The 25,947-nt window shown below is 39.4% G+C and overlaps 3 protein-coding genes across 3 annotated transcripts; 1 reads left to right on the top strand and 2 right to left on the bottom strand.

The window, feature by feature from the left end:
* The first annotated feature begins 1,389 nt into the window (after nt 1-1,389).
* Nucleotides 1,390-25,777, top strand: rb1 (retinoblastoma 1). Its single transcript, XM_081615127.1, has 27 exons — nt 1,390-1,646; nt 2,041-2,161; nt 2,351-2,454; nt 3,308-3,442; nt 3,525-3,563; nt 3,887-3,936; nt 4,180-4,290; nt 4,494-4,639; nt 4,722-4,799; nt 5,791-5,900; nt 5,989-6,066; nt 7,227-7,314; nt 7,738-7,854; nt 7,930-7,986; nt 8,086-8,117; nt 9,994-10,070; nt 10,184-10,389; nt 21,565-21,680; nt 21,926-22,083; nt 22,421-22,566; nt 22,677-22,781; nt 22,873-22,986; nt 23,079-23,227; nt 23,319-23,349; nt 23,992-24,134; nt 24,377-24,423; nt 24,541-25,777. Exons 1-27 carry the CDS (start codon nt 1,534-1,536, stop codon nt 24,609-24,611), a joined length of 2,742 nt encoding a protein of 913 aa, XP_081471253.1. The 5' UTR covers nt 1,390-1,533; the 3' UTR covers nt 24,612-25,777.
* On the bottom strand, nt 11,287-12,916 carry LOC103475857 (lysophosphatidic acid receptor 6). Its single transcript, XM_017308500.2, has one exon. It carries the CDS (start codon nt 12,546-12,548, stop codon nt 11,535-11,537), a length of 1,014 nt encoding a protein of 337 aa, XP_017163989.2. The 5' UTR covers nt 12,549-12,916; the 3' UTR covers nt 11,287-11,534.
* On the bottom strand, nt 17,886-19,914 carry LOC145554776 (lysophosphatidic acid receptor 6-like). Its single transcript, XM_081615131.1, has one exon. The coding sequence runs from the start codon at nt 19,401-19,403 to the stop codon at nt 18,354-18,356; it is 1,050 nt and encodes a 349-aa protein (XP_081471257.1). The 5' UTR covers nt 19,404-19,914; the 3' UTR covers nt 17,886-18,353.
* Nucleotides 25,778-25,947: the final 170 nt, after the last annotated feature.

The following is a 25,947-nucleotide window of genomic DNA, read 5'->3' as shown; positions in this document are numbered from 1 at the left end:
TTTTTCCAAATATAATCATGGTTTCAACAAACCTGCTGCTGGGGAAACGGGGAGCAGTGACAATAGTGTTCTTTGATTTCTCCTGTGCATTTAAGACAGTTCAACCTAATTTACATTAGGAGACAGATGGTGGCAACAACCACCTGGAAACAAGCCAGAGTTTGAGACACAGGAGCACCACAGGGATCTATACTCTCGCCATTCCCTTTCATTCTGTACACCTCAGATTTCCAGCATAAGTCAAAGTCCTATTATCTGTAGATGTACTCAGATGACAGCAGTTGAATGTATCAGAGATGGATAAGAAGATAACTAACAAGAATTAAGATGCAATCTATAGATAATAACGGGAAAGAGAGTTTAGGAAGCTTTGGTCCCATCTTCTTTACAATAGTTACTGAATTAATAAAGGCTTCGTCAAATCTGCTGCAATGGAGAATCCTGGCAAATCACATCTATAAACATCTATAATGGTTTAGTGGAGACAGTAACATTTCTTTGATAGATAAGTTACTTTTTAAGACGAATAAAATGTTAAAACATTGCAAAATGACTGCCGCATTTATAGCTGCATGAATATAAAAATACAGCCTACACCACGATGAAGTTATATTTGCATAGTATTTTGAAGATAATCACATAGTGGTTGTAATAACACTGACTTCGATAATCGTCTGCCAGTGCCAGTACATTAGATGTCAGTAAGTAGACTTATAAAATCAAGATGTAAGTTATAAAATGATTCTGCCACAAGAGGGCAGTACTAATACTAAAGACAAACAGTGGGACATGTCATTTTGAGTGTGTTGTGTGTTTTACATTAAAAAGGGATTCACAGTAATAATCTGCACTAACTAAAAGTACATGCTTCCAGAGATGAGACGGAATCTTACATATATAACATTAAAACGTTAAACAATAATAATGCGTGGTATGTTATTACTGTTTACACCTTTGCTGTACAGCGAGCGCTACTGAAAACAGAAACTGAAAACAAATCAGATGCTAAGGCGTTACAAGTGTAAATAAAAACAAACGTTTACGTTTTCGTTCTCTGCGGCGGGACAAACGCAAATAAGCGGATGTTGCGTAAATAGTTTTCCCGCGTTTTTGTCTCGTGAGTTTGGGTGCACTTGATTTTCTGCTTCTGTCACAATTCTAATGAGGTCACAATATGTCGTCTGAAGAGCTGTAGATAAATTAAAAGGTTTTACCGAGATATGTAAGTATAAATTGTCTTTATTTGGTTAAAAAAGAGGTAAAAGAAGTCAAGAAAAACGACTTTTGTCTGGCTTTTTCTTGGAACTGGAACCACAACTTGACATCCCCGCCCTTCCGCCGTGTGCACCGGTTCAGAAAACAAACACACGTTCTAACTCTGTTTCAGGAAATAGGGCAGAGTTTGGCGTATTGTTGTGACGACAACTTGCTCGCTGGGTTTTAAATTTATCCGACGTTAGCTGCGGTCTACGAAACCACCTGTCTGTGTTTTGTTTATTTAATTTGCTCTTTAGTAAAGCATAGGCTGTAAGAATGCCACCTAAAAAACGCCACTCTGGGATGACACAAAACAAGGAGCCGAAGCCCAGCGCTGACAGCGCTTCTTCTCCAGACAAGCAGGATAGCCCAGAGTTATCTGAGAAAAAGTAAGACAAGTAATTCGGAAAATAAAAGAGAAGGCAGCATTTCATCACCAAGCAGTTCGGCTTCTTTATAGACATGTAGCCCTGCGTTTAATTTATTAGCCAATATGTCAAATTATTCAACCCATTCTTGTTAGCTTGACTAACGATCTGTTAGGCCACCTGTTTAGCTAATTTCAACAGTAAGGCCTGCTATTAGGATAACACCAGTGAGTTTCCAGCCTTTAATATAAAACAAACACTTCCTCAGGATATTAGCTTGGAAGTAGCATGAGTTATAACGCTGTCATAAAGCAGGAAAATGACCTGGGTTTGAACTGTGTAGTACTGCTTCTCTGCGATGCTGCTGCTGTCAAATGACCTGAATGTTTTTGCTCTTCTTGTTCTTCACATTTAGACACAGAGAAAAGCACGCTGAGTTTGTGAGTCTGTGTAAGAGCCTTCATGTTTCAGACCTGGTGTGTGACCGAGCCTGGGAACTGTGGGAATCTGTTCGGGAATCCATGGATAAAGTCCCTGTATGTATTTCTTACATACACAGATGTTTCTGCACGTTTAGCTTAAAAAGTACCACAAAACCTGAGGAGCTCTATAAACTTAGATAATGCTAATGATATAAAAGTCATTTTACTTCATCCTTTATAAAATGACTGGAAAGTTTCCATTTTCTTTCACTGTTCTGAATATGTTTTTTTTTTCTCATTTAGGGCAGTCAGCAAAGACTTTGGGGAGCTTGTCTGTTTGTGATCGTAACAGACATGGATGTTGGCAGCTTTACTGTAACTCAAGTTTTGAAAGCTGTCAGTCTGAAGTAAGTGCTAGAAGATTCAATTCATAGTATTCCTGTCGGCATCCAGAGACACTCATTTCTATTCATCAAAACACACTGCCACGAGTTATCCATTACACCTCAAATTAATGTAAAGTTGGCAGTGGAAATAAATTAAACAGGATGTAGAGTTTTTTCTGAGAAAAGCAGGAAGTTATTAAGAAGATGGTACAGCAAACATGACATAAAATAAAGAAGACGGGTTGTAGTGAAATTATCTAAAAATCACTTCCTAATGAAGGAAAACGTTGAAGCCGCCAAGTGATTTTTCCTTCTTTAAAGGGGCGAATTATGTATTTCCCTGACACGTAGTGCAATTTTAAAGCTCTATTAAATACCTGTGTCATCTTCATATGTTGTACAGATAAATAAATTTGATGTTATAATTTGACGCCTTGAAATTGGCCTCTCTCTCTTTAAGAAGCTCCTGCTTTTTCTGACATTGCCTTCATCACAACAATGCCTTTCTCCATTACGCCGTTTCCAAACATTCTTATTAGCGTTAAACTGAGTAGTAAGTAGTAAAATTGAAAAAAAGTAATTTTACATGATACCCCCTTTAATGTAGTGGCAATAAATGTTGGTGTGCTCCACTACATGCAGTGGTTTTTATTGGTTACTTCCAGTTAGCAAAACGGCTAACTGCTCATCTCAAGGGATTTTCTCTGTGAAAACTTAGATTCTTATTTACTAATAAAGTTTCTTAAAATGCATAATTGAAGAAGATCGTTGATTGTACTGCACAAATGTTTATATACGCTGGATTCACCATAAAAACCTTTGTAGTCTTTAGTAGGAAATGCATTCCCAATCTTATGTTTCTGTTTTGTTTTAGTTTGAAGCAGTTTTTGGCTCTGGTGAGACAACTGGACGTTAACCTGGATACAATAAGCATAAAGGTCAACTCGGCGCTGACGCGACTGGAGAAGAAGTATGACGTAATGCTGGCTCTTTACCAAAGATTTGAGAAGTGAGTGAGCACAACAACGGAGAGCAGATTTCTGCGAAATGTGACGCGAATGTAGCTGAATGCAAATTTGTTTTTGTTTCAGAACGTGCAAGAATATCTTTGTTCTGACATCGGATGGCAAGTAAGTTGGGTTTAACAGTTGTCGACCATCATTGGTGGCACAGCTCTATGAAAAAGCATTCAGTCCTCTAAATGTTTTTCCACTTTGTCGTAGTACAAGGACAAGCTTCAGTCACATTTTCTAATAAAATCTGAAAAGTGTGGCGTGCATTTCTATTTAAGGGCATCTGTGTAAATTGGAATACCACACAATTGAAGGTGTAATTATAAAGGAATCTAGCAAATAAAATAAAATAAAATAAAAAGTTTGAATACTTTTACATACTGCTGTAATTCTTTTAACTTTTTGCAGTCTTTAAGAAGTCTTCTTGTCTCTTTTTCAAGGGAGAGAGAGACCATGCGGACCTGCTGGACAATGTTTCTTTTGGCAAAAGGTAGTTTTATTTCTTTTAGGAAGTCAACAAAATAAAACAAGATCAGTAGAATCATTTTCATGTTAAGCCATCCAATGTTTTTTTGTTTGTTTTGTTTTTTCATGACTTCCCGCTCTGTGCTCTACTGTAGCTCTTGGTTTAATTCAAGCATCAAGATTGTCACGGCAAATGCCGCCTTGTTTTTATCAGTTTGGGTGTTTTGGTGTCGGAGCTTCTCATGCGTTTCTCCTCGGCTGTTTGCAGGAAGAGCCTTGCAGATGGAGGATGACCTGGTCATATCCTTCCAGTTGCTGCTTTGCACGCTGGAGTTGTTTATCAAGCGCTGCTCTTCAGACCAGTTGCAGCCTTTATATCGTAAGCCTCGGCAACGTTTCATTCAGATTGCTTCGATTTAGATATTTGAGTCACCTTTTCAATAGGAAAGCAAATAATTATAACTTTAAAAAAAAACACTATGTAAGGTTATATGCTTAAATGATAACCATTCCAAGCAGATCTCTTTAGTAATTTAACATCTTTAAGTATTGGATATAAAAAATTTTTCTTTTGTTTGGCAGAATCGGCCATTAGCAAGGTCCTGAGCCCACCGACACGAACATCTCGCCGCAGCCAGAGCAAAGCCAAGTCCAGACCTTCAGAACCAGAGGTTGATGCGCAGCTTCTTGAAACCTTGTGCAAAGACAACGAATGCAATTTCGAAGAGGTTTCACAATTCCCTTCCTTGTTTGAGCATGTTACCATATGAGAACATTTGACTTTTGCTCAGCTGTCCCCATTGTTTGCAGGTGAAGAACGTGTACCAGACCAGCTTCTTGGCTTTTCTGGACTCGATGGATCTTTCGAGATCCTCCGACTTTCCTCAGGTGAGTGCCTGTTCTCAGAACACCTGCTGTACTGTTTAGTTTTACTCTATCCCCACAGCACTCACAGTTTCCATCATCTCTGCTGCAGCCGATGGCATCTGTTCGTTCTGATCCTTCAGTATTTGTTCGCACATAGAGTCAGGAAAAGGACGTCCGGGTCTTTTATTGCAGAGGCAGAAACGAAAGCGTTGAGGCAGGAGGTTTCTGTTTACCGACATTGACACACTTCTGTGAAGAATGATACGGCAGATATTGCCCCAGTAAAGCCCAGATGGTCAACATTATAGACTTTAGTGGCATATGTGTGAATGTTTGTCCAACCTTATTTATGTATTGGCCTCAATAAACAGCTTGAAAACATGAAGCTCTTGGTAAGATTCGAGGGTATACAAACGCATATTTTGCTTTCCTTCAGGGGCAGCAAAAGAAAGTTTGCAGCTTTTCCTACAGAATTATTTTCTGTATTAGTTTTGCATCTGAAATCTGAACAGAGAAAGAAAATGCAATGTCTTGTTATAGTATTCCTTATTTAGTGAAAGGTGTTAAAGAGGGCTGAATACAAATGTACATCATCCTTTCAATATTATCTATTCGGGATTTTCCACTGTAAGCTCAAATACCTTATTGAAAATACATTTTTCTCTTTACCCGTTATGACACACAAAGCGACAACTTTAGGCTGGGATTTTCCATTGCGAGTCCAACTTTGTTCATATTATTTTTTTTACAACATGGACTGAAATAGTCCAGCTGAAAAACTCTGTCCAAACGGGTTCATTAACCTATACAGAAATCAATCATAAAAATTCAAGAATTATTTTTCTTGTTCACTCTGAGCAACGAGAACAGGTTAAGGATCCAGCTTGTATTTACAGTATTTTGCAAAGTTTAATAAACAGGAATGCCCAAGTCTGCGTTTGGATTTTGTCTTTCTCCATAAAAGCTCCTTTCACAAACATCATGTCCGCTTGTGGTGTAATCTTCTCCTCAGGTGAATGATGTCAACCAGCAGTATGAAGAGCACTACCTCAAGAGCAGAGACATCGATGGACGTCTGTTTTTCGACGGGGATGAGAGCGTCCTTCCTCCTAAAATCGAGATGTAAGTTTCAAGCTTCTCTCCCTTAGTGGCTGCGGTTGGCTTTAGCGAAAAGAGAGAAGGAGAAACAGATGCAACATTCTTTGTTCAGATCACAGGTGGAGAGAACTCCAAAGAAGAACCAGCCAGAGGAAGACGGGCCGATGATCCCTCCTCAGACTCCGATCAGGTGAGCGCCACTTTGACCGGCGGAGGCTCTGCGTTCAGGAAGGAGGCAAGGCAAGAAAATGCAGTTGAGGTGGATTTATTTGAAGCAGCAGGTCACAGTTACACCAACATTCATTTTCCAATGAGACAAAGAAGCTGGCATTTATACCTGAGCCAAGTTGACCACTTCTACCAAGTGAAGGGGTGATTAAAAAAAGAACAATCAACAAACACTACCTGCACAAACCTAACACCAAAACAATAAATGGTGCCAACAAATATTTACCTCCATGCAAATCATTAGAACTAACTAAGATCAACCAAAGAATAAATTTAACTTAATATAACTCCTCAGAGTATTACCCCTCCTAACTGAAAGTGGTATGCTCCAGGAGCTTTTTAACAGCACCTGGAGCTCTTGTCTCCCTTTGCTGCTCCACCCTGCTGAGGAGACACACCCAGAAAGGTAAGGGCTCAAACAATTAGCAAACTCAAATTAAACCAATCTAAATCAAAAACAAGCTGACATTTTCCCCCACGTTCTCCCTGAACAGGAAAGATGGCCAGTCTCTACCCAAAAAGCATGTTCAACTAAATGTCACAATGTAACTGAAATAAAGAACTGAAGCAAAATACATTTGGTCTGTAAATAAATTCAACATGGTGTAACATCAATCATCATTTATTAGGGATGGAACCCCTGGTCTCCATCACAGTGAGTAGTTGGATGTTTTTCACCTGGTTGGTGCCGTGGAGAATTTATCCGTTCTCCATGTATGAGGTTGAAAAATTCATGAATTCCATGAATTAATACCAAAATACAGCTGGTCTTTTTCTCATGCTACCTTTAGGAGTTAGCAGGACAAAATGGCATCAAACAAAAATTTTCCATTCCTTTTGTTAGCCTCTATCTAAACTACGCCCTAAAGAGGGCGTTCCCTAGCGCGTCATATCCTTTAACCCTTGCTCTCATTTGCATTTCCTAACGTGTCATTTCCTTTAGCTTTAGCTTAGCCACTAGCTAAAAGAGATGGAAGAAAAACAGAATTACTTATTCTCATCAGTTTCATCATAATAAGGGAAAACAATCTTGTATAAAAACATCCTTGTCATGACGGTCATTAAATAATTCTTCCTTCTGGGTTAATCCAGTCACCACATTACATCCTGTTTTCTCCTCAGAGCTGCCATGACGTCTATTCGGATGCTCAGAGGAGATCTTCCCTCCAACGGGGATCAACCTTCTACTACACTGGCCACATATTTCAAAGTGAGTCTCTTTCATACATGAATTATTTTTTGGGGGAAAAAAATGTTTTAAAATTTATTTTTTGGTGATCAATTGTAATTTTCTCCACATACAAAGTTGTTATTTGAAAAATGCATCAGTAGTGTTGTTCTTTAGGGGTTATCTGATGTCAATATATTTCTTCTTACTGTAGAAGGAGGGACCGGGTCGGTCGGCGTGCTTTTTTGTTTGTCGGCCATATTGAATTTAACAAAATTAATTTTCTTGCATTTGCAGCTGATGGCCAGTAGTTGATAGTGTATTTTATGATGCATTAGTGTCCACTTAAGTGGTCTGCGTGCATTTATAACATAAAAATCCACAAGAAGCACAAGAAAATGACTCTTGGATAGCTGCCACTGATTAATTTAAGATGTTTCTGTGTGTCCTATTTGCTATGATCAGAACTGCACTGTGGACCCGACGCAGGATGTGCAGAAACGTTTAGAGACACTTGGTCAGGCGTTTAGCCAGAAGTTTGGCGAGGCGGTGGGGCCTCACTGTGTCGTGTACGGCAGGCAGGTATGAAGCTTAAAAGCACCACATCCTGTCCTGGACTGATATTATCTCTTGCTAAAAGTTCTCTTTGTCTTTCAGAGGTTTGCCCTTGGCATCAGATTATACTACAAAGTAATGGAGGCTATGCTGAAATCGGTACAGTAACTTGTTTCTTTGTGCTTGGAAATTTTCAGTGTTAAAATGTATCAAAATGGCTGAACTCATTGTAATCATTTGTTATGTTTTATGTTCTAGGAAGAGAAGCGTCTCTCTGTGCAAAATTTCAGGTATTTATAAAGTTCTTTTTGCAGTGCAGTATAAAAGATTTACTCTTGTTGCTGTTAACTCTGATTTCTTAATAGATGCATAACCTGTGCAGTAGGAAAAAGAAAGGACTTTGTTCAAAATAGTTTGGGGTCCCATTTATAAAACACTGTGCAGGATATGTATTAAAAGTGTACGTATGCCAAAAAAAAAAAAAAATACATCAGAAATAAATTACCCCTCTATAAAAAAATTTTTGCACTTCAAAGTTTTCTTACCACTTTCCGACCGCCTCATGTTTTGTCCTCTTTACACCCACATTCAACCATAAATGGTCAACGCAAAGTACTTCATGAAGGCTATGGCGTTTTTGAGACTGCTGATCAATGTTATTTCATGGTCACCAATGGCAACCAAAGAGAAAAAGATAGAAACACAATTCCACAGAAGCAGAAATCTCTATATACACCATAAGTGCATCAGGTCCACATAGTTTGAATTTGTGTAGCTGTGGCTCACCAGCAGAAGCATAAATTACATTACTGTGTTGAATGCTGACAACAAAGCTGATTAAAGTTTGATATGGAGTGAAACTAAATGTCTGAGATGAATTGTGATGCAGCGAGGCTTCAATTCCTCACCTCACCATCCGTGTCGCCGGTTTCCTCAGTTTCCACAACGAGCGAACGTCCGGGTCAGAGTTGGCGTGGGAGAGCGCATATTCTCCCGTTAAGTTTATTTTTTATAGTTCACAACCTTTATGTAGAAAGCGACACATGCCAGTTTCAGGCCCCATTTTGTGCCTGTGCCAGCTTTATAAATGAGACTCCTGGTCTTGATTAGATTAGAAAATAATTCAACAATAAAGTCAAAATGGAAAAGCAAAACCAAGTAAAATGGTTAATTCAACGGCTTGTGAAAGTAACTGGTGTATCAAACTACTTATTATTATGAAGCTTTGTGGTCTTTTACATCGTTGTGCTCTAATTTAATCTCTCATCTATAGAAACGTGTTCCGGCATTTTGAGGTTTGTTAGAGTTGCTGCTGTGTTTTGAACCTTTGTCCTGTTGACGATCTTATCTTTTTTTTCACACTCTGTACCGTTTCTTAAAACAAGCCCAAATCTCACCTCGGCGCCACCATGTTTATAATCAGACGTCTCTAGTTTGGTCTTATCTGTTCAAAGGACGTAGTCTTGCACTTTGCAAATGTACGATTCTTTTTGTACAATAGGGGCTTTCTCCCGGCAACCACAGAAAACGAACCATAACTTCTTCCTGTTTGATTCTTAACATATAACTTTAAGCATTTAAAGTTTGGCTGCTCTTTTTCTTTTGTTTTTTTATTTTCTCTGAGCACTGTACTGTCTGACAGTGTAGTGAATTTGTCAAGATGTTCATATCTGGTGCCTTAAATACTTTCTTTCGTGAATCATTTTTTGGTCGGCTCGTTTAAAAATGGACTCCTAACCCTTGATGTCTGGCAATAACTTCTTCTCCGACCTCAATGAGGTTGTCTTATCTTCCTGACATTGGGTTAATACTCATCTGTATTCTCCAAACTAGCAAATTTCCATAGCTCCTTGGTTTGTAGAATTGGTCACATCTGCTAATTAAAACAAGGTTTCTAGAGAAGTATGGATTTTAATTTGTGTCCTAAGATTTTGTTCCCATTTTCATCAGAAGTTATTCTGATGAATCTGAAGCAACTCCACTTTTGTCTGTTTTTCCTTTCTGGCTTGGACTCTAAGAAAGTTGATCATGTGGAATATGTTGTTTTCTGTAACCTTGAGGCCAGAAGTAAATAAATACCAAACCAAATGATCTCTGTTTCTGGTATGTTTTTGTATTTCATTATCTGTCTTTTAATTGAACCAAATCCTGTCGTCTGCCTTCTAGTAAACTCCTCAATGACTCCACGTTTCACACATCACTCCTGGCCTGTTCTTTGGAGGTCGTCATGGCAACATATGAAGGTGCTCCCTAAAATCTCCTACTTTGTTCAGTTCAGTTATATTTTAAGTTACACCTTTCATTGTAAGAGATAAACTATTGCTTGTCTTTAACTCCTGTTCGTTTCTGTGACCAGAGAGCAGTTTCAAGAACGGAGGAAGTGACCAAACTGGAACAAACTTGTGCTTCCCCTGGATTCTGAACGTCCTCAACCTCTCCGCCTTTGACTTCTACAAAGTGATCGAGAGCTTCATCAAGGCTGAGCCGACGCTGAGCAAAGACATCATCAAACATCTGGAGACCTGCGAGAACCTCATCATGGAGAGGATCGCGTGGCGGACGGTCAGTCTCACCACCACAGAACACACGAGCTGGAAATGTGATTAGATGTTTATTCGTCAGTAGCCTTAACAGAGTATCAAGTTACAAAGTGCAAATTCAACATTTTATTACACAGTATTTGAGTTATACTTTAGCCTTTAAATGCAATTGAGACATCATGAGTCTAGACAGCTGCAGATGTTCTGAAAGTAGCATCCAGTCCAGGCCTGGTCCTCTGCTGGACACCTGAGAAATGTAGTGCAGTGTGTTTATGCAGGGCTTCCCACCAGTGCATTATAAGCCTGGTGAGCCACAGAAACTCTCACCACTGCCTGCCTTTATTGGTCTTCCTGCTAACAACTTCAGCAAACAAAGAGACAAGTTGCGCTTAAAGAATAAAAATATTTTAGACACTTTGATTAGAATGAAAGAACTGAAGTGCAAAAGATTTCGTTTAATTGCATTTTTTATGTTTGCCTTTTGGTGTTTAGGTTTTGCTAATGATGTCTTCCATTAACACATAATTAATTAGTTGTATTTTCAAATTTTCTGTCAACTTAAAAAAAAAATCGAACTCAAAAACACACAGTGCCCACTGTAGCCATTCAGCCTACATGGGCTGAATGTCTGCCCACACCGCAGCGATTAGCAAGTTTTCTGGGGGAAACCCTGTTATGTAATAAGTCGCTTTACTCAAATGTACTCCTTAACTAATCAGAGAGAAATTCTTTTATTTAGTTTTAATAATTATTTTAGTATTATTTCTTTACTGGTATTTTTTACTGGTTAGTAATTGTTCAGCGTTTATAAATCCACCTGTGTTTTTTTTTTTAAAGCTGCCTATATTTACAAATGAGTTTTAACAGCTGAAAACAATGCAACAGAGCTTTACAGCTAAAGTATCTGCTGGAAGTCTTGCTCTCGCTCTCTGTTTCGCAGCCTGAATGAACCATATACTTGCTCTTTAACAATGTAGAAACAATAATGTTTGGTTCCTCTGACCATCCTGAATTAACAGATGACACAAAACATTTTAAGCAGTTTCCTAAAACATTTATGTTTCCTCTTACTAATACAGAAACGAGGCATCTTTAAGTTCACTTTACTCACCAAAAACCATTTGTGTTTAGCATTAAAAAGTTTCAAAAAGGCTGCAATCCTTGGCGTTATCCTCCTTGGCATTGAATGCTACTGCCTCTACCTCCCGAAGTCTCCCTGTGCACCAAGCTGCTGGAGAAATAATAGATGAGCGGATTGAGGCAGCAGTTAAAGCTGGCCAGTGAGAGCACCACTGGGTGCACAGTCTTGGTCAGCTTGGCCAGGCCACAGTGTGGCAGCAGCTTCATGTGTGTCAGGGTGTAGCCCAGCAGATTGACATGATATGGCAGGAAGCACAGCAGGTAGACGCCCAAAACCCAGTAAATAATTTTAAGGGTCTGCCGACGATTGCGGCGCTGGCTGCGGCGCTGGCTGCGGCAGCGATGCCTCGACTTGCGGAGCACGCTCAGCACTCTGCAGTAGCTGTAGAGGAGAATCAGAGTGGGCAGCAGAAACGACCCCAAAACTAAACTCAGAGAGACCAGAATGAAAGTTCTGTGGCGCAGGGAGGACGGGTCGAGCAGACAGGGCCGGTTTTGGTGAGAAGCTGCCAAACGCAACAGCGGCAGACTCACGCTGAGTCCCAGCACCACACACCATATCCCCCCGCTCACCATCCGTGCAATACTCTGTCTGCGGAGGTTCGGCGACAGAGGGTGCACGACGGCAAAGTATCGGTCCACCGCGATGCACACGAGGAAGAAGATCCCGCCGTACAAACTGATGTATTTGAGGATGAAGGTGACCTGGCAGAAAGCTGCTCCAGGAGTCCAGCTGGTCAGGTCCTCAGTCCTCGACCAAGCTCGAGCCTTTTGGTGGTAGTAGTAGATCCTCATTGGCAGAGAGATCACAAAGAACATGTCGGCGAAGGACAGGCTGGCCATGTAGACGGCCGTGCTGCTCATGGCACAAGAGGACGTGCAGAGTCTGCGCAGAGCCAGGCTGTTGGTGGCCAGTCCCAGCAGGAAGATGACGCTGTAGGACACCTGATAGAAGGTGAAGTGGTAGCTTGTATCCACAGTGCAGTTAGACGAAGGCCAGCTTGGTTTTCCCTCCAGATCCGTTGCGTTCCACAGCTCCATGTCTCAAACGTTTTCTAAGTCGCTCGCATGTCCAGAGGGGACCGTTCGGCGTTGCTTCTGCTGGAGATATTACGCCTGCCACAAGATGGGACAAATTAAAACAGGGTTTTTATGAAGGTCATTTAGCTGAAGTGACTCCTTTAAATACTCCTATAACTGGCATGGGTCAAATGCATCCAGCCAATGAAATTTTAATGCCGGCTTTTCCTTATAAAACATGTAAACATTTGATTTCATTACATTGAGAAAGCAGCACTTCTTTGTGTTCCACTATTGACACATTAAATAACTCGTAAAGTTTATGCTTGATTGAGATGGTCAGACGGTTTAATTTTGGATGCTGGCACGTAAGCAAACATGTCGTTAAGGATTTTTCTGGCAGCGTTATGGTAGGCTCTGACTAAGCACTTTTTATTAATGTTTACTCTGTTATGAAACATTTTTTATTATTTACACAGTTGATCAGCTTCTCTATTCTGCCAAAACCACTTAAACCTCAGATCATGACGGCTTACGCTGAGGATGCACGATACAGTGCAAGTTTATCGTCATGATATTACTGTACACAATTTGGTTACGAACTGCTTGACCAGTGAGTAAATGTTTATTTTTATTTATTTGGGTTCCTTGCATTCAGATGCTCCAAGGCTGTATTTTATTTGATGACACTTTTATTCAGTATAAAAAGTTTAGAAAGTGAAGAGGTGGTAAGGTTATTATTAAGAAACTACATCTGAATTGTTTTACTGCCAAAACAGACAGAAACACTTCTTCAATAAAACGTTATTCAGATGGATATAATTAAATAATTTTTTTAATAGCTACATAAACGACTTATGCTGTGTTTTGTTTTCTATAAACCCAAAGCAGAACGAGGTTAACGCGGTCGATAAGTCGTATTGCTAGTTTCTCTAACATCGTAGGTTCAAAGATATTTTAGCAGCATTCATTTATTTTAAATAATTCATCATCATCATTGTTATATATATATATATATAGTAAGGTGTTTGATTGCTCAGGTTTTCGTTGTATTAATAAAACATCTTGACTGTAAAAGCACTTCAGTTTTTTAAAGGTGCTGTGTAAATACATGCAACAATCTTTATTTGGGACTTTAATGCAATTATTTGGATTAATTAATTACAAAAACACTCGTAATAAAAGAAAATTCAGCATTTAATTCCACTGTGAAGTATTAACTCATAGTATTAATGCTTAAATAAGGTAAACTTGGATGTTTGATTGAAGTGGATGCGGTGCAGGATGATCTAGGAGTTACTTAACAAACCTTTTCCCTCGTATGTTTTACCGGTGGTGGGGAGAAGTAATCAGGGATTTAGTGACGGGATTATATAAATAAAGAGCGCTGAACAGCAAAGTATTAAAATGTATGACATCCCAAACTTGTGGTTTATTTTCCCATTTTGCCTGAAAACAAAACCACAGGTTTCAAGTTTCCTCTAGATCCCAGTAGAACCTGTTTTACATAACCACAACCCAAAATCTCAGTATAATTTCCTCATCCTGTCAAACGCTGCTGTTCTCTAAAAATACAAATTAATCACAAAGCCTCTGATTACAAGCATTTTTCTACTACTAATCTTTTTAAGATGTTATTCTTATAACGTGCCTATGAATAATTAGTAAAATGATCTTACAGTGAACCTGAAATTAAAGAAGATTTGTAAACTGTCAATTTTCATATATTTGATCAAAGTTTATATTGAGATGCAGAAACTTCATATCCAATTTTTGCCACCATCTGATTTAAATAATGTAGAAAACGTATAAAATATATATTGTACACATTGTTTTAGGTTTTTTGCAAAAGCAGCGTTGCCGTAGCTGCATTAAAATGGTTAAATCAGTAGAACTCACCAATATTTTGGCCGGCAGTGTGATGAATAGAGCTGGAAATGGGCACCTACCTATTCCTCCATCCTGCTTCACCTGCATCCTACTGATCTGCGCTACAGACAAGGATTTCTACCTTTCTCTCTCCTCCTGGTCCTGCTCTGCTCCCACCCTCCATCCCTGCACACTTCAACATTTTCACTGCGCAGTTTAAATATTTGTCATTTAGAAAGCTTTAAATATCCTGATCAACAGGCTATTTGTCTGATGAGATAGCTTTCTTTCTAAACTGTAAAGTCATTAGCCTTTTGTTAAAGATAATTTGCTTTATTAACTCATGGATGCAGTTATATTTACAGCCCTTTAAAAAAAACCTTTAGAAATGATTGAGGATTCTTATTAACCATATTTCTGTCTATTTGATAGATGAATAACAGGAAGTTGCTGCAATTATACATCCTTATAAGCCAGTGATGGGGTAGATACTGTGTCAGCTTTTCTTTATACCATTTGATCCATATCATGTAGCTGTCAATCAAAACCTTTGTTTTTCTGTTCATCTAAAGGATTTCACACTAATATTTATGATAAAATTTTGCTTGGCAAAGTATTTCCTTTATTTCAAATGCAGTACTCTTACAAATCTTCAATTTGTTTGAGGATCTAACATGTTGAATTTACTATGTAAAGAAGTAAATACAATGATTTTTTTTTTAGCATTTTTTTAAGTGGAAAAGCACAAACAGAAAAAAGTAATTCCCTACCTTGTTAAGCAATTAATTAAAGTTAACAAGGAAGTAAAAGTAAAAGATTATTTCCTGTTTGTAGAAAAATTGGGTCATTGAACTAGAACCTCTCTGGTTAACATGATGGGCAAAAAAAAAAATCTCAAAAGCAGAATATCATGTCTGGATCCCCCCCAAAAAAATCAAGAAAAGAGAAGAAACAAAACAAAAACCTTTCAAATCATTGTTCCACAATAAATGTGCGAACAGAAACCCGTTACAGATTAACTTTGTACTTTCACTTTAGGCAAACGTATCTGCTGAGATCAGGCGTTGTGTGTGTTAAAGCAGAAGATTACAGGACCGAGGCTTCCATCATTTACTAAACAATATCCAAGGCACAAAGCTAAACTTTCACTGTCTGTCCTCTTGCAGGATGGTCAAATGCTCTTAGTTCACTTCAAACACAAGCAAGGTTGTTGTGCACCATTCTCAACATGTTACCAACTTGACCTTTTGGTGATGAATATTTATCAGATGAGGCGGACAGGATAATCATGCGGCGCATCTGCTCTGTGTGTACACAGCAGCCCCCCGGCAGCAGCTGCAGATTGTATCATAATCGGTACAGTACTTATGCTATACAAGCCCATCTTACTCCTTATAGTTTATAGTTTGACTTCCGTTGTCTCAGTTAAGGTCAGTGTTGATTACTGTATCTAATCATTACAGAGAGACTTGGTCAAGAAAGACCTCAGTGGGAGTAATCCCAGGTAAAAAATAAAAAGATGGTCTGGGGCCGCTCTACCGGTTCGGGACCTGAATAATGTGTTGTAATTGATGAACCCATGTGTGGTGCTCTCTAGAAGACGTCACGTCCCACAAGTTATGACGATAAACAATAATGTTGTCTCGAGACCAATTTTCAAGTAAAACAATGCAAGAACTTCTCAAAAATTAAGAAACTTTAATCCTAATGCACATTTAACACTGTAACTTTCGACATTCGAAATATCCAAAATAAACAAACAAAATGGCAAACAAAAGGAATTATGATGGCTGTCCTAGTTTAAACCAGTGCACAAAGACTGGAGACCTTTGTTATCCAGTCTTTAGTAGAAGTAAAAAAAAGAGAAAAATTATAAACCACACTAATGGAAAATATTGAGCTATTTTTAATGTATCATGTGATTAATTAATTTATTGCTCATTGCAACAGGCCTAACCATCAGTTTATGATCTTGGGTTATCTGGCTATAGTAGCTCAAGAGGTAGGAGTTCCTCCCATGACAGTGGGTTGCCAGGTTGGACCCTTGCTCTGTCGATCTGTTGTGGTGTCCTTGAGCAAGGCACTACTAGTGTTTGCACAGTGCAGCCAATTGCATGGATTCTGTCAGTCTGTTAGACATGCAAACTCTGCAGAAAAGACCTCTGCCTGAGATTTTAACCTGATTGCTGCTGGGCAGCAGCGCTACCAACTGTGTCACCATGCAGTCCACACTCTGGTTACACCACAGGATAATGGTGCAAAGTACACAAGCAAGTCATAATGAATGTTTTGGAGTCCTAGTCAAAGTCTGGACTTGAATCTGATTGAGACACTGTGGCAAAACCTTAAACAAGCTGTTCTTATTCAGAACCATCATTTGCAGCTAAATTCAGGAAACTATGCAAAAACAGAGTGGGTCAACAGCTTGTTGGCAGTTGTGGCACAACTGTAATTAGGTTTAAGTTTTTGTATTTACTCAAGTTTATTTCATACAATTTTAAAAGTTGTTTGATTAAAAAAAAAAGCTGTTAAGACAACATAAATCTGTAAACAAATAATTGTATGTGAACAAGTTCATTCTACCAGCAGACTTTAACCCTAACCCAGTTTTTATTTATTTCACCCATGGATTTCATTGAAACCCACATTTCATGCTAAGTGCTTGTGGCTCAGCCGCTTCCTTCCTCACCTTACTTTGTGAACGTTTTCACCTCAAGAGCTATGCTTTTGCTCACATGCTCTGTCACTGGAGAAGACGAGTCTATTCTTGTTAGCATAGACCCCCAGGCTAAGCCGTTCCACAAAAAATGCAGCAATGCTCCGTCTTGCTGTGCACAGCTTTTACAAGGTGGAGCAAATATTTCACAAGCTCCACAGTACTCTGTTTGCAAAGAGCCATGGTTTCATTGGCAGGCAGCCCAAAGCACTTCACACCACATTTAGTCATTTACACACTGAATTAAATGCAAGCTAAGAACATTTTCATGTGACATATTTAGGATTTAGTTTCTGCATGCTCCTTTCTATATGGCCACCTGGAAGTGCAATTGGACAGGTACAATTTAATCACGTTCACATTGTTTGTAAAGGCTTCAGTCAAAGGCTACGCCTGAAATGTTCCTTCAGAATCATTAGCACTGCTGTGACTAAACTCTGACTGCACAGACGGAATGTGAATTTTAATTTCAGCAATTTCCGAGTATAGAAAAAAAATATGTGAAAAGATTTTGTTTTTGTTCCATTGTCTGAATGTATTAAAGCATCCACTTAGCCTGTAGGTTTGCAAGCTCTGTTATAAAGCTTGGCTATGACAGAAATCGCTGCCATAAATTAATCACACTCTTCTGTAATTGCAATTGGTCTGTAAAAGTATGGGATTTTCACTAGAATTATGTTTGGACCTTAGACGCACAAGCATTAACCAGTAAGACAATTATGCTCACTTTACACCACCTTATTCAGTCCAAAAAATCAAGTTCAACTCAAATCTAAAAAAACAAACAAAAAAAAAACTTTTATTTACTTAATTTGTAGTTCATTACGAAGCATGCTACGGTGTAAGGTGCACATCGTGGCTACAGAATACACAAATGACTACAAATGTCATACTACAGCACCTTAAAAGAACAATAATTCTGGTTCAGCTCTTATAAATAAAATTACAAACACAACATCACATGTACAACAATTATTTAGAGCATGTAAAATGTTCATTTATACAGCCATGTCCCAGGTGTAGGCTGTTATATAAAAAGTTACAACACTGCGTTCTTCTGTTTTATTGCCTCCTAGGGATCTTCATCCTTGATCTGAGTCTAAAGTCTGGTGTGTCCTGCGTAGAGTAACTCCTTATTAATACGTTTGTTTGGACTTCAAAGTCACTGTGCTTCAATTCAAGTTTTACCAATACCAACCCTACTTGCTGGGTCACTGCGCACATCAACAGTATAACTGTCATCAAATGGACGACTCAAAAATTTTGGATCTGTTGCTCTTCGGTGGGAGGCTTTTTATTGCCGTATTTGAACTGGTCCTTGAGCTGTCTGTTTGCAGTTTGTGAAATAGTCTGGTCCCGTGGTGCAAAACTGTCGACTTTTGCTTGAAGGAGCTTTGAATTGTCTCTGAAGTGAAGTAGTAAACCACCGGATCGAAGCAGCAGTTGGTCACTGCTATGCAGAGAGCTATGGGGTAGATGGTCCTGACCACATCCTCTGCATGGCACCCCTGTAAGACTTTGGTGCGCACCATCGCATAGAAGATGAGATTAACGTTGTACGGAATGAAACAGAAGCAGAATATGAGCAGATGCACGATGACCATCCTCAAGACCTTCGCCTTGTTGAGGCTCCCCCCGCGGCTGATGATTTGAGGATTCTTCAGTGTCCGTAACACCATCACCGAGCAAAATATGTTTAGCATCAGTGGTAGGATGAAACCCACGGTCTCAATAAAAACCACCACCTTCCACAGGTCAGCCTTCCACTGTCCTTTCGAGTAGTTCTCGAAGCAGAACTTTGAGTCGTTGGCACTGATGTTTGTTGCGGTGGTGTCCAGGAGTAGCCCAGTGGGTATACTTCCAGACAGAACCACTATCCACACCCCTAAGCAGGCCAGCTTGGCGTTCCTCTTTGTGCGGATCCTCCGGGATCGGAATGGGTGCACAATGGCTAGAAAGCGGTCCATGCTGATGCAGGTGAGGAAGAGGATGCTGCCGTACATGTTGGTATAGAACAGGGAAACGGAGATCTTGCAGAGGACGTCGCCAAACATCCAGTTTTGTTTGATGAAGTACACAATCCGAAAAGGCAAGCTTAGGACGAAGAGGGTGTCCGAGACCACGAGGTTTATCATGTATGTGGTGGTCTCATTCCGTACTTTCAGTGTACAAAGAAAGATGTAGGACGCTATCACGTTGAATAAAAGTCCCACTGCAAACACCAGGCTGAAGACCACGCTGTACAGAGGGTACTTGAAGTCATCATTTTTCTCACAGCTGCTGTTGTTCATGTTTAAATCCTGCTTGTCCGTTTAAAATCTTCAAACAAATAATTCTGTCTTTGCCCTTAATTTTTTCTCTTAATCATATGTTCAACAGGCAGGAAAAAGCTTCAGCTATGCAAATTACCTTCTTTTGTCTCCCAGAGTCTTTTATTTTATCTTTGTGAAATTGTCCACTTGGAAAAAATAAAAAAAATAAGTTTGGTGTCCTCTTCACCGTCTCTCTCAGTAGAGTGGTTTAATCCCTTTAGAAAGAAGAATCATGTGTTTCTCGTCAGCTCTGAACAGTCGAGTGGCTCTTCCCCTCTCGTGTTCTTCCGTCAGTTCCTGCAGCCGCCCTGAGGGCACATGGCGATTGTTAACTCTGCTCTTGGTTTACTGTAAATCAGAAAGTCACACAGCTGTTTGCACACATGTAGCTCGTAGGAGGAACTGATTCGACGGTTGAGTTAGGGCAGGGAGGAGCCTTCACCTGGAGCCAAAGTCCTCCCTCTGATACTGGGTTTTGCATGACGCTAATAAGCGCTGACACATTTGGAAACTTAACATTTGCATCTATCACAATCAGTTGTGTCTGTGTTATCACAAAGATAAGGTCGTGCTTTAGTTTTTTTTATCAGAAGAAATGTATATAGATGTGTTGTCTGAAGACATTTGAACCAAATTACTTGCTAAACCTGCTGAAAGTTTGACTGTAATGGTATAGAAATGCGTCACTTCATGTTATTGAAGCCACAAAACAGTCTGTGCTTTTCAAATTTCAGGGATTTCAGCAAGGCGTGACATGTACCAGTGGCATGTCGGTGCTGGTTTGAGCCATTTCTATTACCACACGCTAAAACTCGACTTCCTTTTTATGATGCTCTACTTTTATACTGTAGTGGTGCATAATAATAACACCCATACCATAATTCTCTAATTAAACTAATGTTCTTAATGAAATTACCAAGTGTTAAAGCTCGGCTGTGGGTGGACATGGACTTACCTGTGTCAATATACACACAGTTGGGAGTGTCTTGTGTCAACATGGTAGGAGAAGCAGATGTTTTCCAGGATTTTCCCCAGAAAACTTGCTAAGCCCGGTGGTTGGAGCGCTCGACGGTCATTCATCCAGCGGCCCGTCGCATTTTTGAGTTAAAAAGTGTGCCAGAAAATTTGGAAATAACTCTTGATTATTATGCGTTATTGGAGGATTAATACCTAAAAACCAACTATAAAGTCTTAAAAAGTGAAAATGTTTTTAAAAAAAATTAAATGAGCAATGCTAAGGCTGGTGGGGGCACAAGTAAAGCCTGGTGGCCCTCCAGGCTTATAATACCCTGAGGGAAACCCTGTTTTCTATTCATAGATATCTGAGTTGCTTTTTTATTTAAATAAAAATTTTGCAAGGGAAATTTGTTTTTGTCCAACTTATCATGATGACTGATATTGAACTAAGGTGCAAATAAAAATATATGCCACATCACTTTGAAATCTGAAGAGTTGAGTGTAGCTTTTTGTTCACAATAAAAACACTTGTATTTGTGAATTAATTCAAAATCAAAGTACGTGAATATGGTAGCATCATGCTTGTGGGGTGTTTTACTAAAGTTGGTGGAACGACAAAGAAAGACTTCCTCCAAACTCTTAAAAATCACTTCAGATCATCGCTTCCCAAATGAATCCAGATATGTCCTAAAACTAGTTTGCTAATGGCTGAAGCAAGCCAACATTCAGATCTCTTACCTTTGTTATAAAATATTTGTGAACTTTGTGGCAAATAACCCAACAAATTCAAATAAACTACCATTTCTTTCCGTAACAGTCGTCCAGCATCCTACCAGCATCAAACCATAGGTGTTGTTGCTAGCAACAACACCCATTAAAGGTTTGGTTGCTTTGAAGATATTGAACTTTATCAAAGTACATGGAGACACAAAGCTTTTGCTTTGTTGCCCGAACAATTTATCAGGTTATTGCATAACACTTATACAGAGAGCAGAGCTTTAACAGACGGTGAGTAAATATTCTTTGATCAGATGCAGGAAAATTTTAGAGCAGCACTGCAATTAGACTTTCTCCTTTAGATGAATTGGTGTGAGATACATTAATCAGTGTGGAGAGCAGCGATTCTTTGCATGAACAAGATGCACATGCACAAAGTCAGAGGTAAATATCTGTGTCTTTGCAGGGCTCTCCGCTGTTTGAGCTTCTGAATCAGGAGCATGCGAGTGCAGCAGCGGAGCCGGTGGAGACTCCAGCCAGTTTCAGCCAGCCGCTGCAGCACAGCCACACCGCCGCTGACCTGTACGTTGTCACGCTACCTATCTGATTTTGGCTTCTTGTGAAACGTAGGACGTTTCAGCTATTACAAAACCACTATGAATCATAAACGCCGTTTTAGGGATTGGTCGATTCCATGAGTCATAATGAGATTCCTCTCCACATGGCATTGAAGCTTTATCAGTGTTTAGATTATCATTAAAGTTTCTGGGCTCCGTGTTGCTAGTTTGACAGACTCCTCCCTCTGCTCTCTGTATTGCATGTTGCAGATATCTCACACCAACACGCCCAGGCTCGCGGGTCTTGTTTCCTGATTCCCCGGCCACGCCGCCCCGGCAGCCCGCTGCTTCTCAGTCCACCTCCCAGGCGCCCTGCCAAGCTCCGAGGCAGCCAAAGTCGAACTCCCTCAGTCTGTTCTATAAAAAATGTAAGATGCGTTTCAGTTGTTCTGATCGTTCTTTTATAAGGATGGCTGTGGTACTGCCTCTTTGGCGAATGTTAACATATCACCTGAGTTCATGTAGGAAAGGGGTGATTACAGAATCCAGCCAGTAAAACTGATTAATAGATCTGAACTTACACTCATCTCAAAGAAAATTTTAAAAGGTGATTCCCCATTCAATTCTTTGTGGTTATATTATGACTTGATGTAATAAGTTGAATACAAATCGTTTGTTAAACACTGTAGCTGCTAATTTAACACACTGATTGCCTCCTATCACCCACTTTTCTCCTATCTCTTATTTATTTATTTTACTTTGTAGTGTACCGCCTGGCCTATACAAGGCTAAAGACTCTCTGCTCATATCTGCTGTCGTCTCACCCTGAGCTGGAGCCCATAATATGGACCCTGTTTCAGTACACCCTGCAGCACGAGTATGAGCTGATGAGAGATCGCCACCTGGACCAGGTACTAAAACTGACTGAAGTTCCCATTATTTCACTTTCTGAGGTGCTTTCATCTTTCTCCAACTTCTATGTTTCTTTCTTTCATTCTTTCTTTCTTTCTTTCTTTGTCAGCTGATGATGTCGGCCATGTACGCCATATGCAAAGTGAAGAGTGTCGACCTGCGCTTCAAGTCCATCGTCTCGGCCTACAAGAACATGACTAACACCAACCAGGAGGTGACGCAGCCTGACAAAACATTCCACGCTGCTGACGCAAACTGGTTTAAAGTTCAAACTAAACTCGCAACCGTTTCTCTGACTTCTGCAGACCTTCAAGAACGTGCTGATTGCCGAGGGCCACTACGACTCCATCATTGTCTTCTACAACCAAGTGTTCATGCAGAAGTTGAAAACAAATATCCTGCAACACGCGTCCACCAGGGTGAGGCGTCGCAAGTCACAATTACAGTCTTTATAAAAATAATTTCAGAAACGTTGGTACTTATTAAACGTCACTTCTTTTACTTTTTGCAGCCACCTCCCCTTTCTCCAATACCTCAAATTCCTCGCAGCCCATACAAGTTACCCAACTCTCCTCTGCGTGTGCCTGGGAGCAACAACGTCTACATCTCCCCTCTGAGAAACTCCCGCATGTCCCCGGGTATCATGACTCCTCGCTCCAGGTCAGTCCTGCCCTTTTGTCGGTTAGTTTAATATTACCCACTCTAAATACACACGGCGCTTTTAACGCATTTCTGTATTTTGCCTTTGCAGAATGTTGGTGTCCATCGGTGAATCATTTGGAGTGAGTACTAGTAGTTATCAGAATTAGAGGCTGCAAAAAGCAAATACTCGGGTGGAGATTTAGCTTCAAGTTGATGAAATCTGACTGAACCTTAGGTGTATTGGGAAAAAGAATGGGCAGACATTAGTCTGTAGATGTGCTGTAAGAGGAGTGGAAGTCCTTTCAAAGAATTGACTCTTAAGGTTTAATCTAAAGAAAGATGCCCTTTGAAGATTAATACAAAAGTTTGAAAAACTGTGTCCTTTTCCTTTACAATGATGTGCTACTTTGTGTTGGCCTATAAGATAAAATGTCAACGTAAAAGTTTGTGATAAGATGTGAAAAGTTTCAAAGTATCTTTTGTAAGGCACTGCAATATTCACGGTAAACCCGTGAAAGAAAAGTTATACCACCAGTTATTTTCCATCAGCTCCATTAAGACAATATTAAGGTACCCAAGAAGTATTGTGTAAAAAGTTAACGTTTTTGAGTTTTGAGTGTGTTCAGTAATTGATTAATTTCTACAAATACTGTTTGAATTTTTCACAATGAACACCTAGACATATCGCGATGAGATTTCAAGTCCATATCGCCCAAATCTAGAGGACAACTGTGCAGTCGGTTGAATTTCCCTCTCTGGTTTGGTCTCTTCCGTTCCTGCAGCTGGGCAACCGCTTCCAGAGGATCAACCAGATGGTCAACAGCAGCGAACGCTCCCACAAGAGAGCGATGGACCAAAGCGCCGCCAGCAAACCTCTGAAGAAGCTGCGCTTTGACGTGGACGGGCAGGACGAAGCAGACGGCAGGTTGGTGTCGAATACTTTAGCCAGGGCTTTACCAATGAGACGCTGTCATGTTTTATAACTCCTAACCAAAACATATTGTTGCATATTTGTGAATAAAATAAGAAAGGATTTTCTTTTTTCCAGTTTAAATGTTTTGTGTTAGAGCGTGAAATAACAATTCCTGTGCTTTGGAACCAATTAAATATCAAGTTTGTCAAAGGATTCAAAGTGCATTTCAGCTGAGTTTGTTTGTTTTTATGCAGCAAACCTGGAGGGGATTCGACCCTGATACAGAAACTCACCGAGATGAGTGAGTGAAAGTGGCTACCGGTTTCCATTTCTGCTTTTGTTTGTTAAAGCCTGCGTGTTTTTTGTAGCACTTTGATTTGTTTTGTTTATTCATGAAGTGTCGTTTCCGCTTCCTCAGGCTCCACTTGGAGTCGCATGCATGAGCAGAAGATGAAGGAGGAGCCCGAAACGAGGGACGAGCCACAGTAAAGCCTGCCAGGCCCACCTGCACTGTTTGTCACTAACACTTCTGTTAGTTCACACATTAAGTGGAACATGCAGTTTCTCTGTACATTTAATAATGTGTTTTAGTTTTTATTTAACTTTGAGGATGCAGAAGCCTTTCTTTGCTCTTTGTGTTTAGGTTTTAAGTAATTTTTATTACAGGTTTTTTTATTGTTGCTCTTTTGGACTTTGATATTTCCAAAGAAAATTTTTTTGGTTTTAGGAGTGTTGTTAGTTATTTGCTGTTGAGGAAATCATTGTTTCCCCTCATGGATCTTCAGTATATCAACACAACATGATGCTTTTTTTTTATATAGCAAAAGCCTTAATTATGATTCAACATTTCTAGTGTTAAATCATGGCTATTGTCTACACAGTAGGAGTAAATGTTTTGGCTGTGCTTTTTTTTTTTTTTTTTGCCAATCAAAACCTAACATGAGAAAACTGGACCCAGCAGGGGGAATTTCACATGGCCAATATGGCTCACTGACCGGGGTGGTTTTCTGTCACGGGGTAGCACAAACACAGAAATAAAAAAAGGATATAAAGTTTTGCACCAAACAAGTTTCTACATTCAGATTTTCTAAGACACTGATTTTTGATTTGTTTGGGATTCATGTTGTACACAACTGGAAGTCGGCCATGATGAACAAAGGACACAAAATATTTATTTGTGGCCTGAAATGTAAAATTTTCTAATGATGATTTTGTTTTGTTTTTTCATTCCTAAAACAATACAGATCAAATGCAAAAATCTTCAATATGATTTAAACTCTTGTACTTGTAATTTTTGGAAATGGAAGTAAAAGCTCCAGAAAAGGTGAGAAGTTAATCACTGATCATGTGTAGCAAGAACATAGAGCAGAATGTTGTGTAAAGATAAATGTGTTTATAGTTTAATTTCTTTAGTAGATTCCAGAAAACCAAATGGAAGAAAACATCCATCAAGTTTTGACTCCATCTGTTTTTCATTTGTTGAAAGCAGGTTTTTTTTTTTCTTCTGTTGTTGCAAGATTGTTAAACTGATTATTGGAAAAAAAATGTTGCTCAACTGATTTGATTTGATTTGTTTGTTGTTGTTTTTTAATACAAAATCTTTCAAACTTTTAAAGGCTTTTTTTCTTTTGTCAATATACCTTATTTTAAAGTTTTCCAAGAGTCTTTTCTTCCTTCAAACTGAAACATTTTATCTTTTTTTTTTTTTTTTTTGATAAAGTCTCTTCCTGTAAGACCTCAGACACGGTTTTGACCTTTAAGAATATTCATTAAAAATAATTTCAGTTATTTGCACTTTAGCTTCTTTACGCTTTTCTCACTTTAA

Source organism: Poecilia reticulata, chromosome 14, assembly GCF_904066995.2.
Source record: "Poecilia reticulata chromosome 14, P_reticulata-male-v2, whole genome shotgun sequence".
Lineage (NCBI taxonomy): Eukaryota > Metazoa > Chordata > Actinopteri > Cyprinodontiformes > Poeciliidae > Poecilia > Poecilia reticulata.
This window is presented reverse-complemented; position numbering and strand designations above follow the sequence as displayed.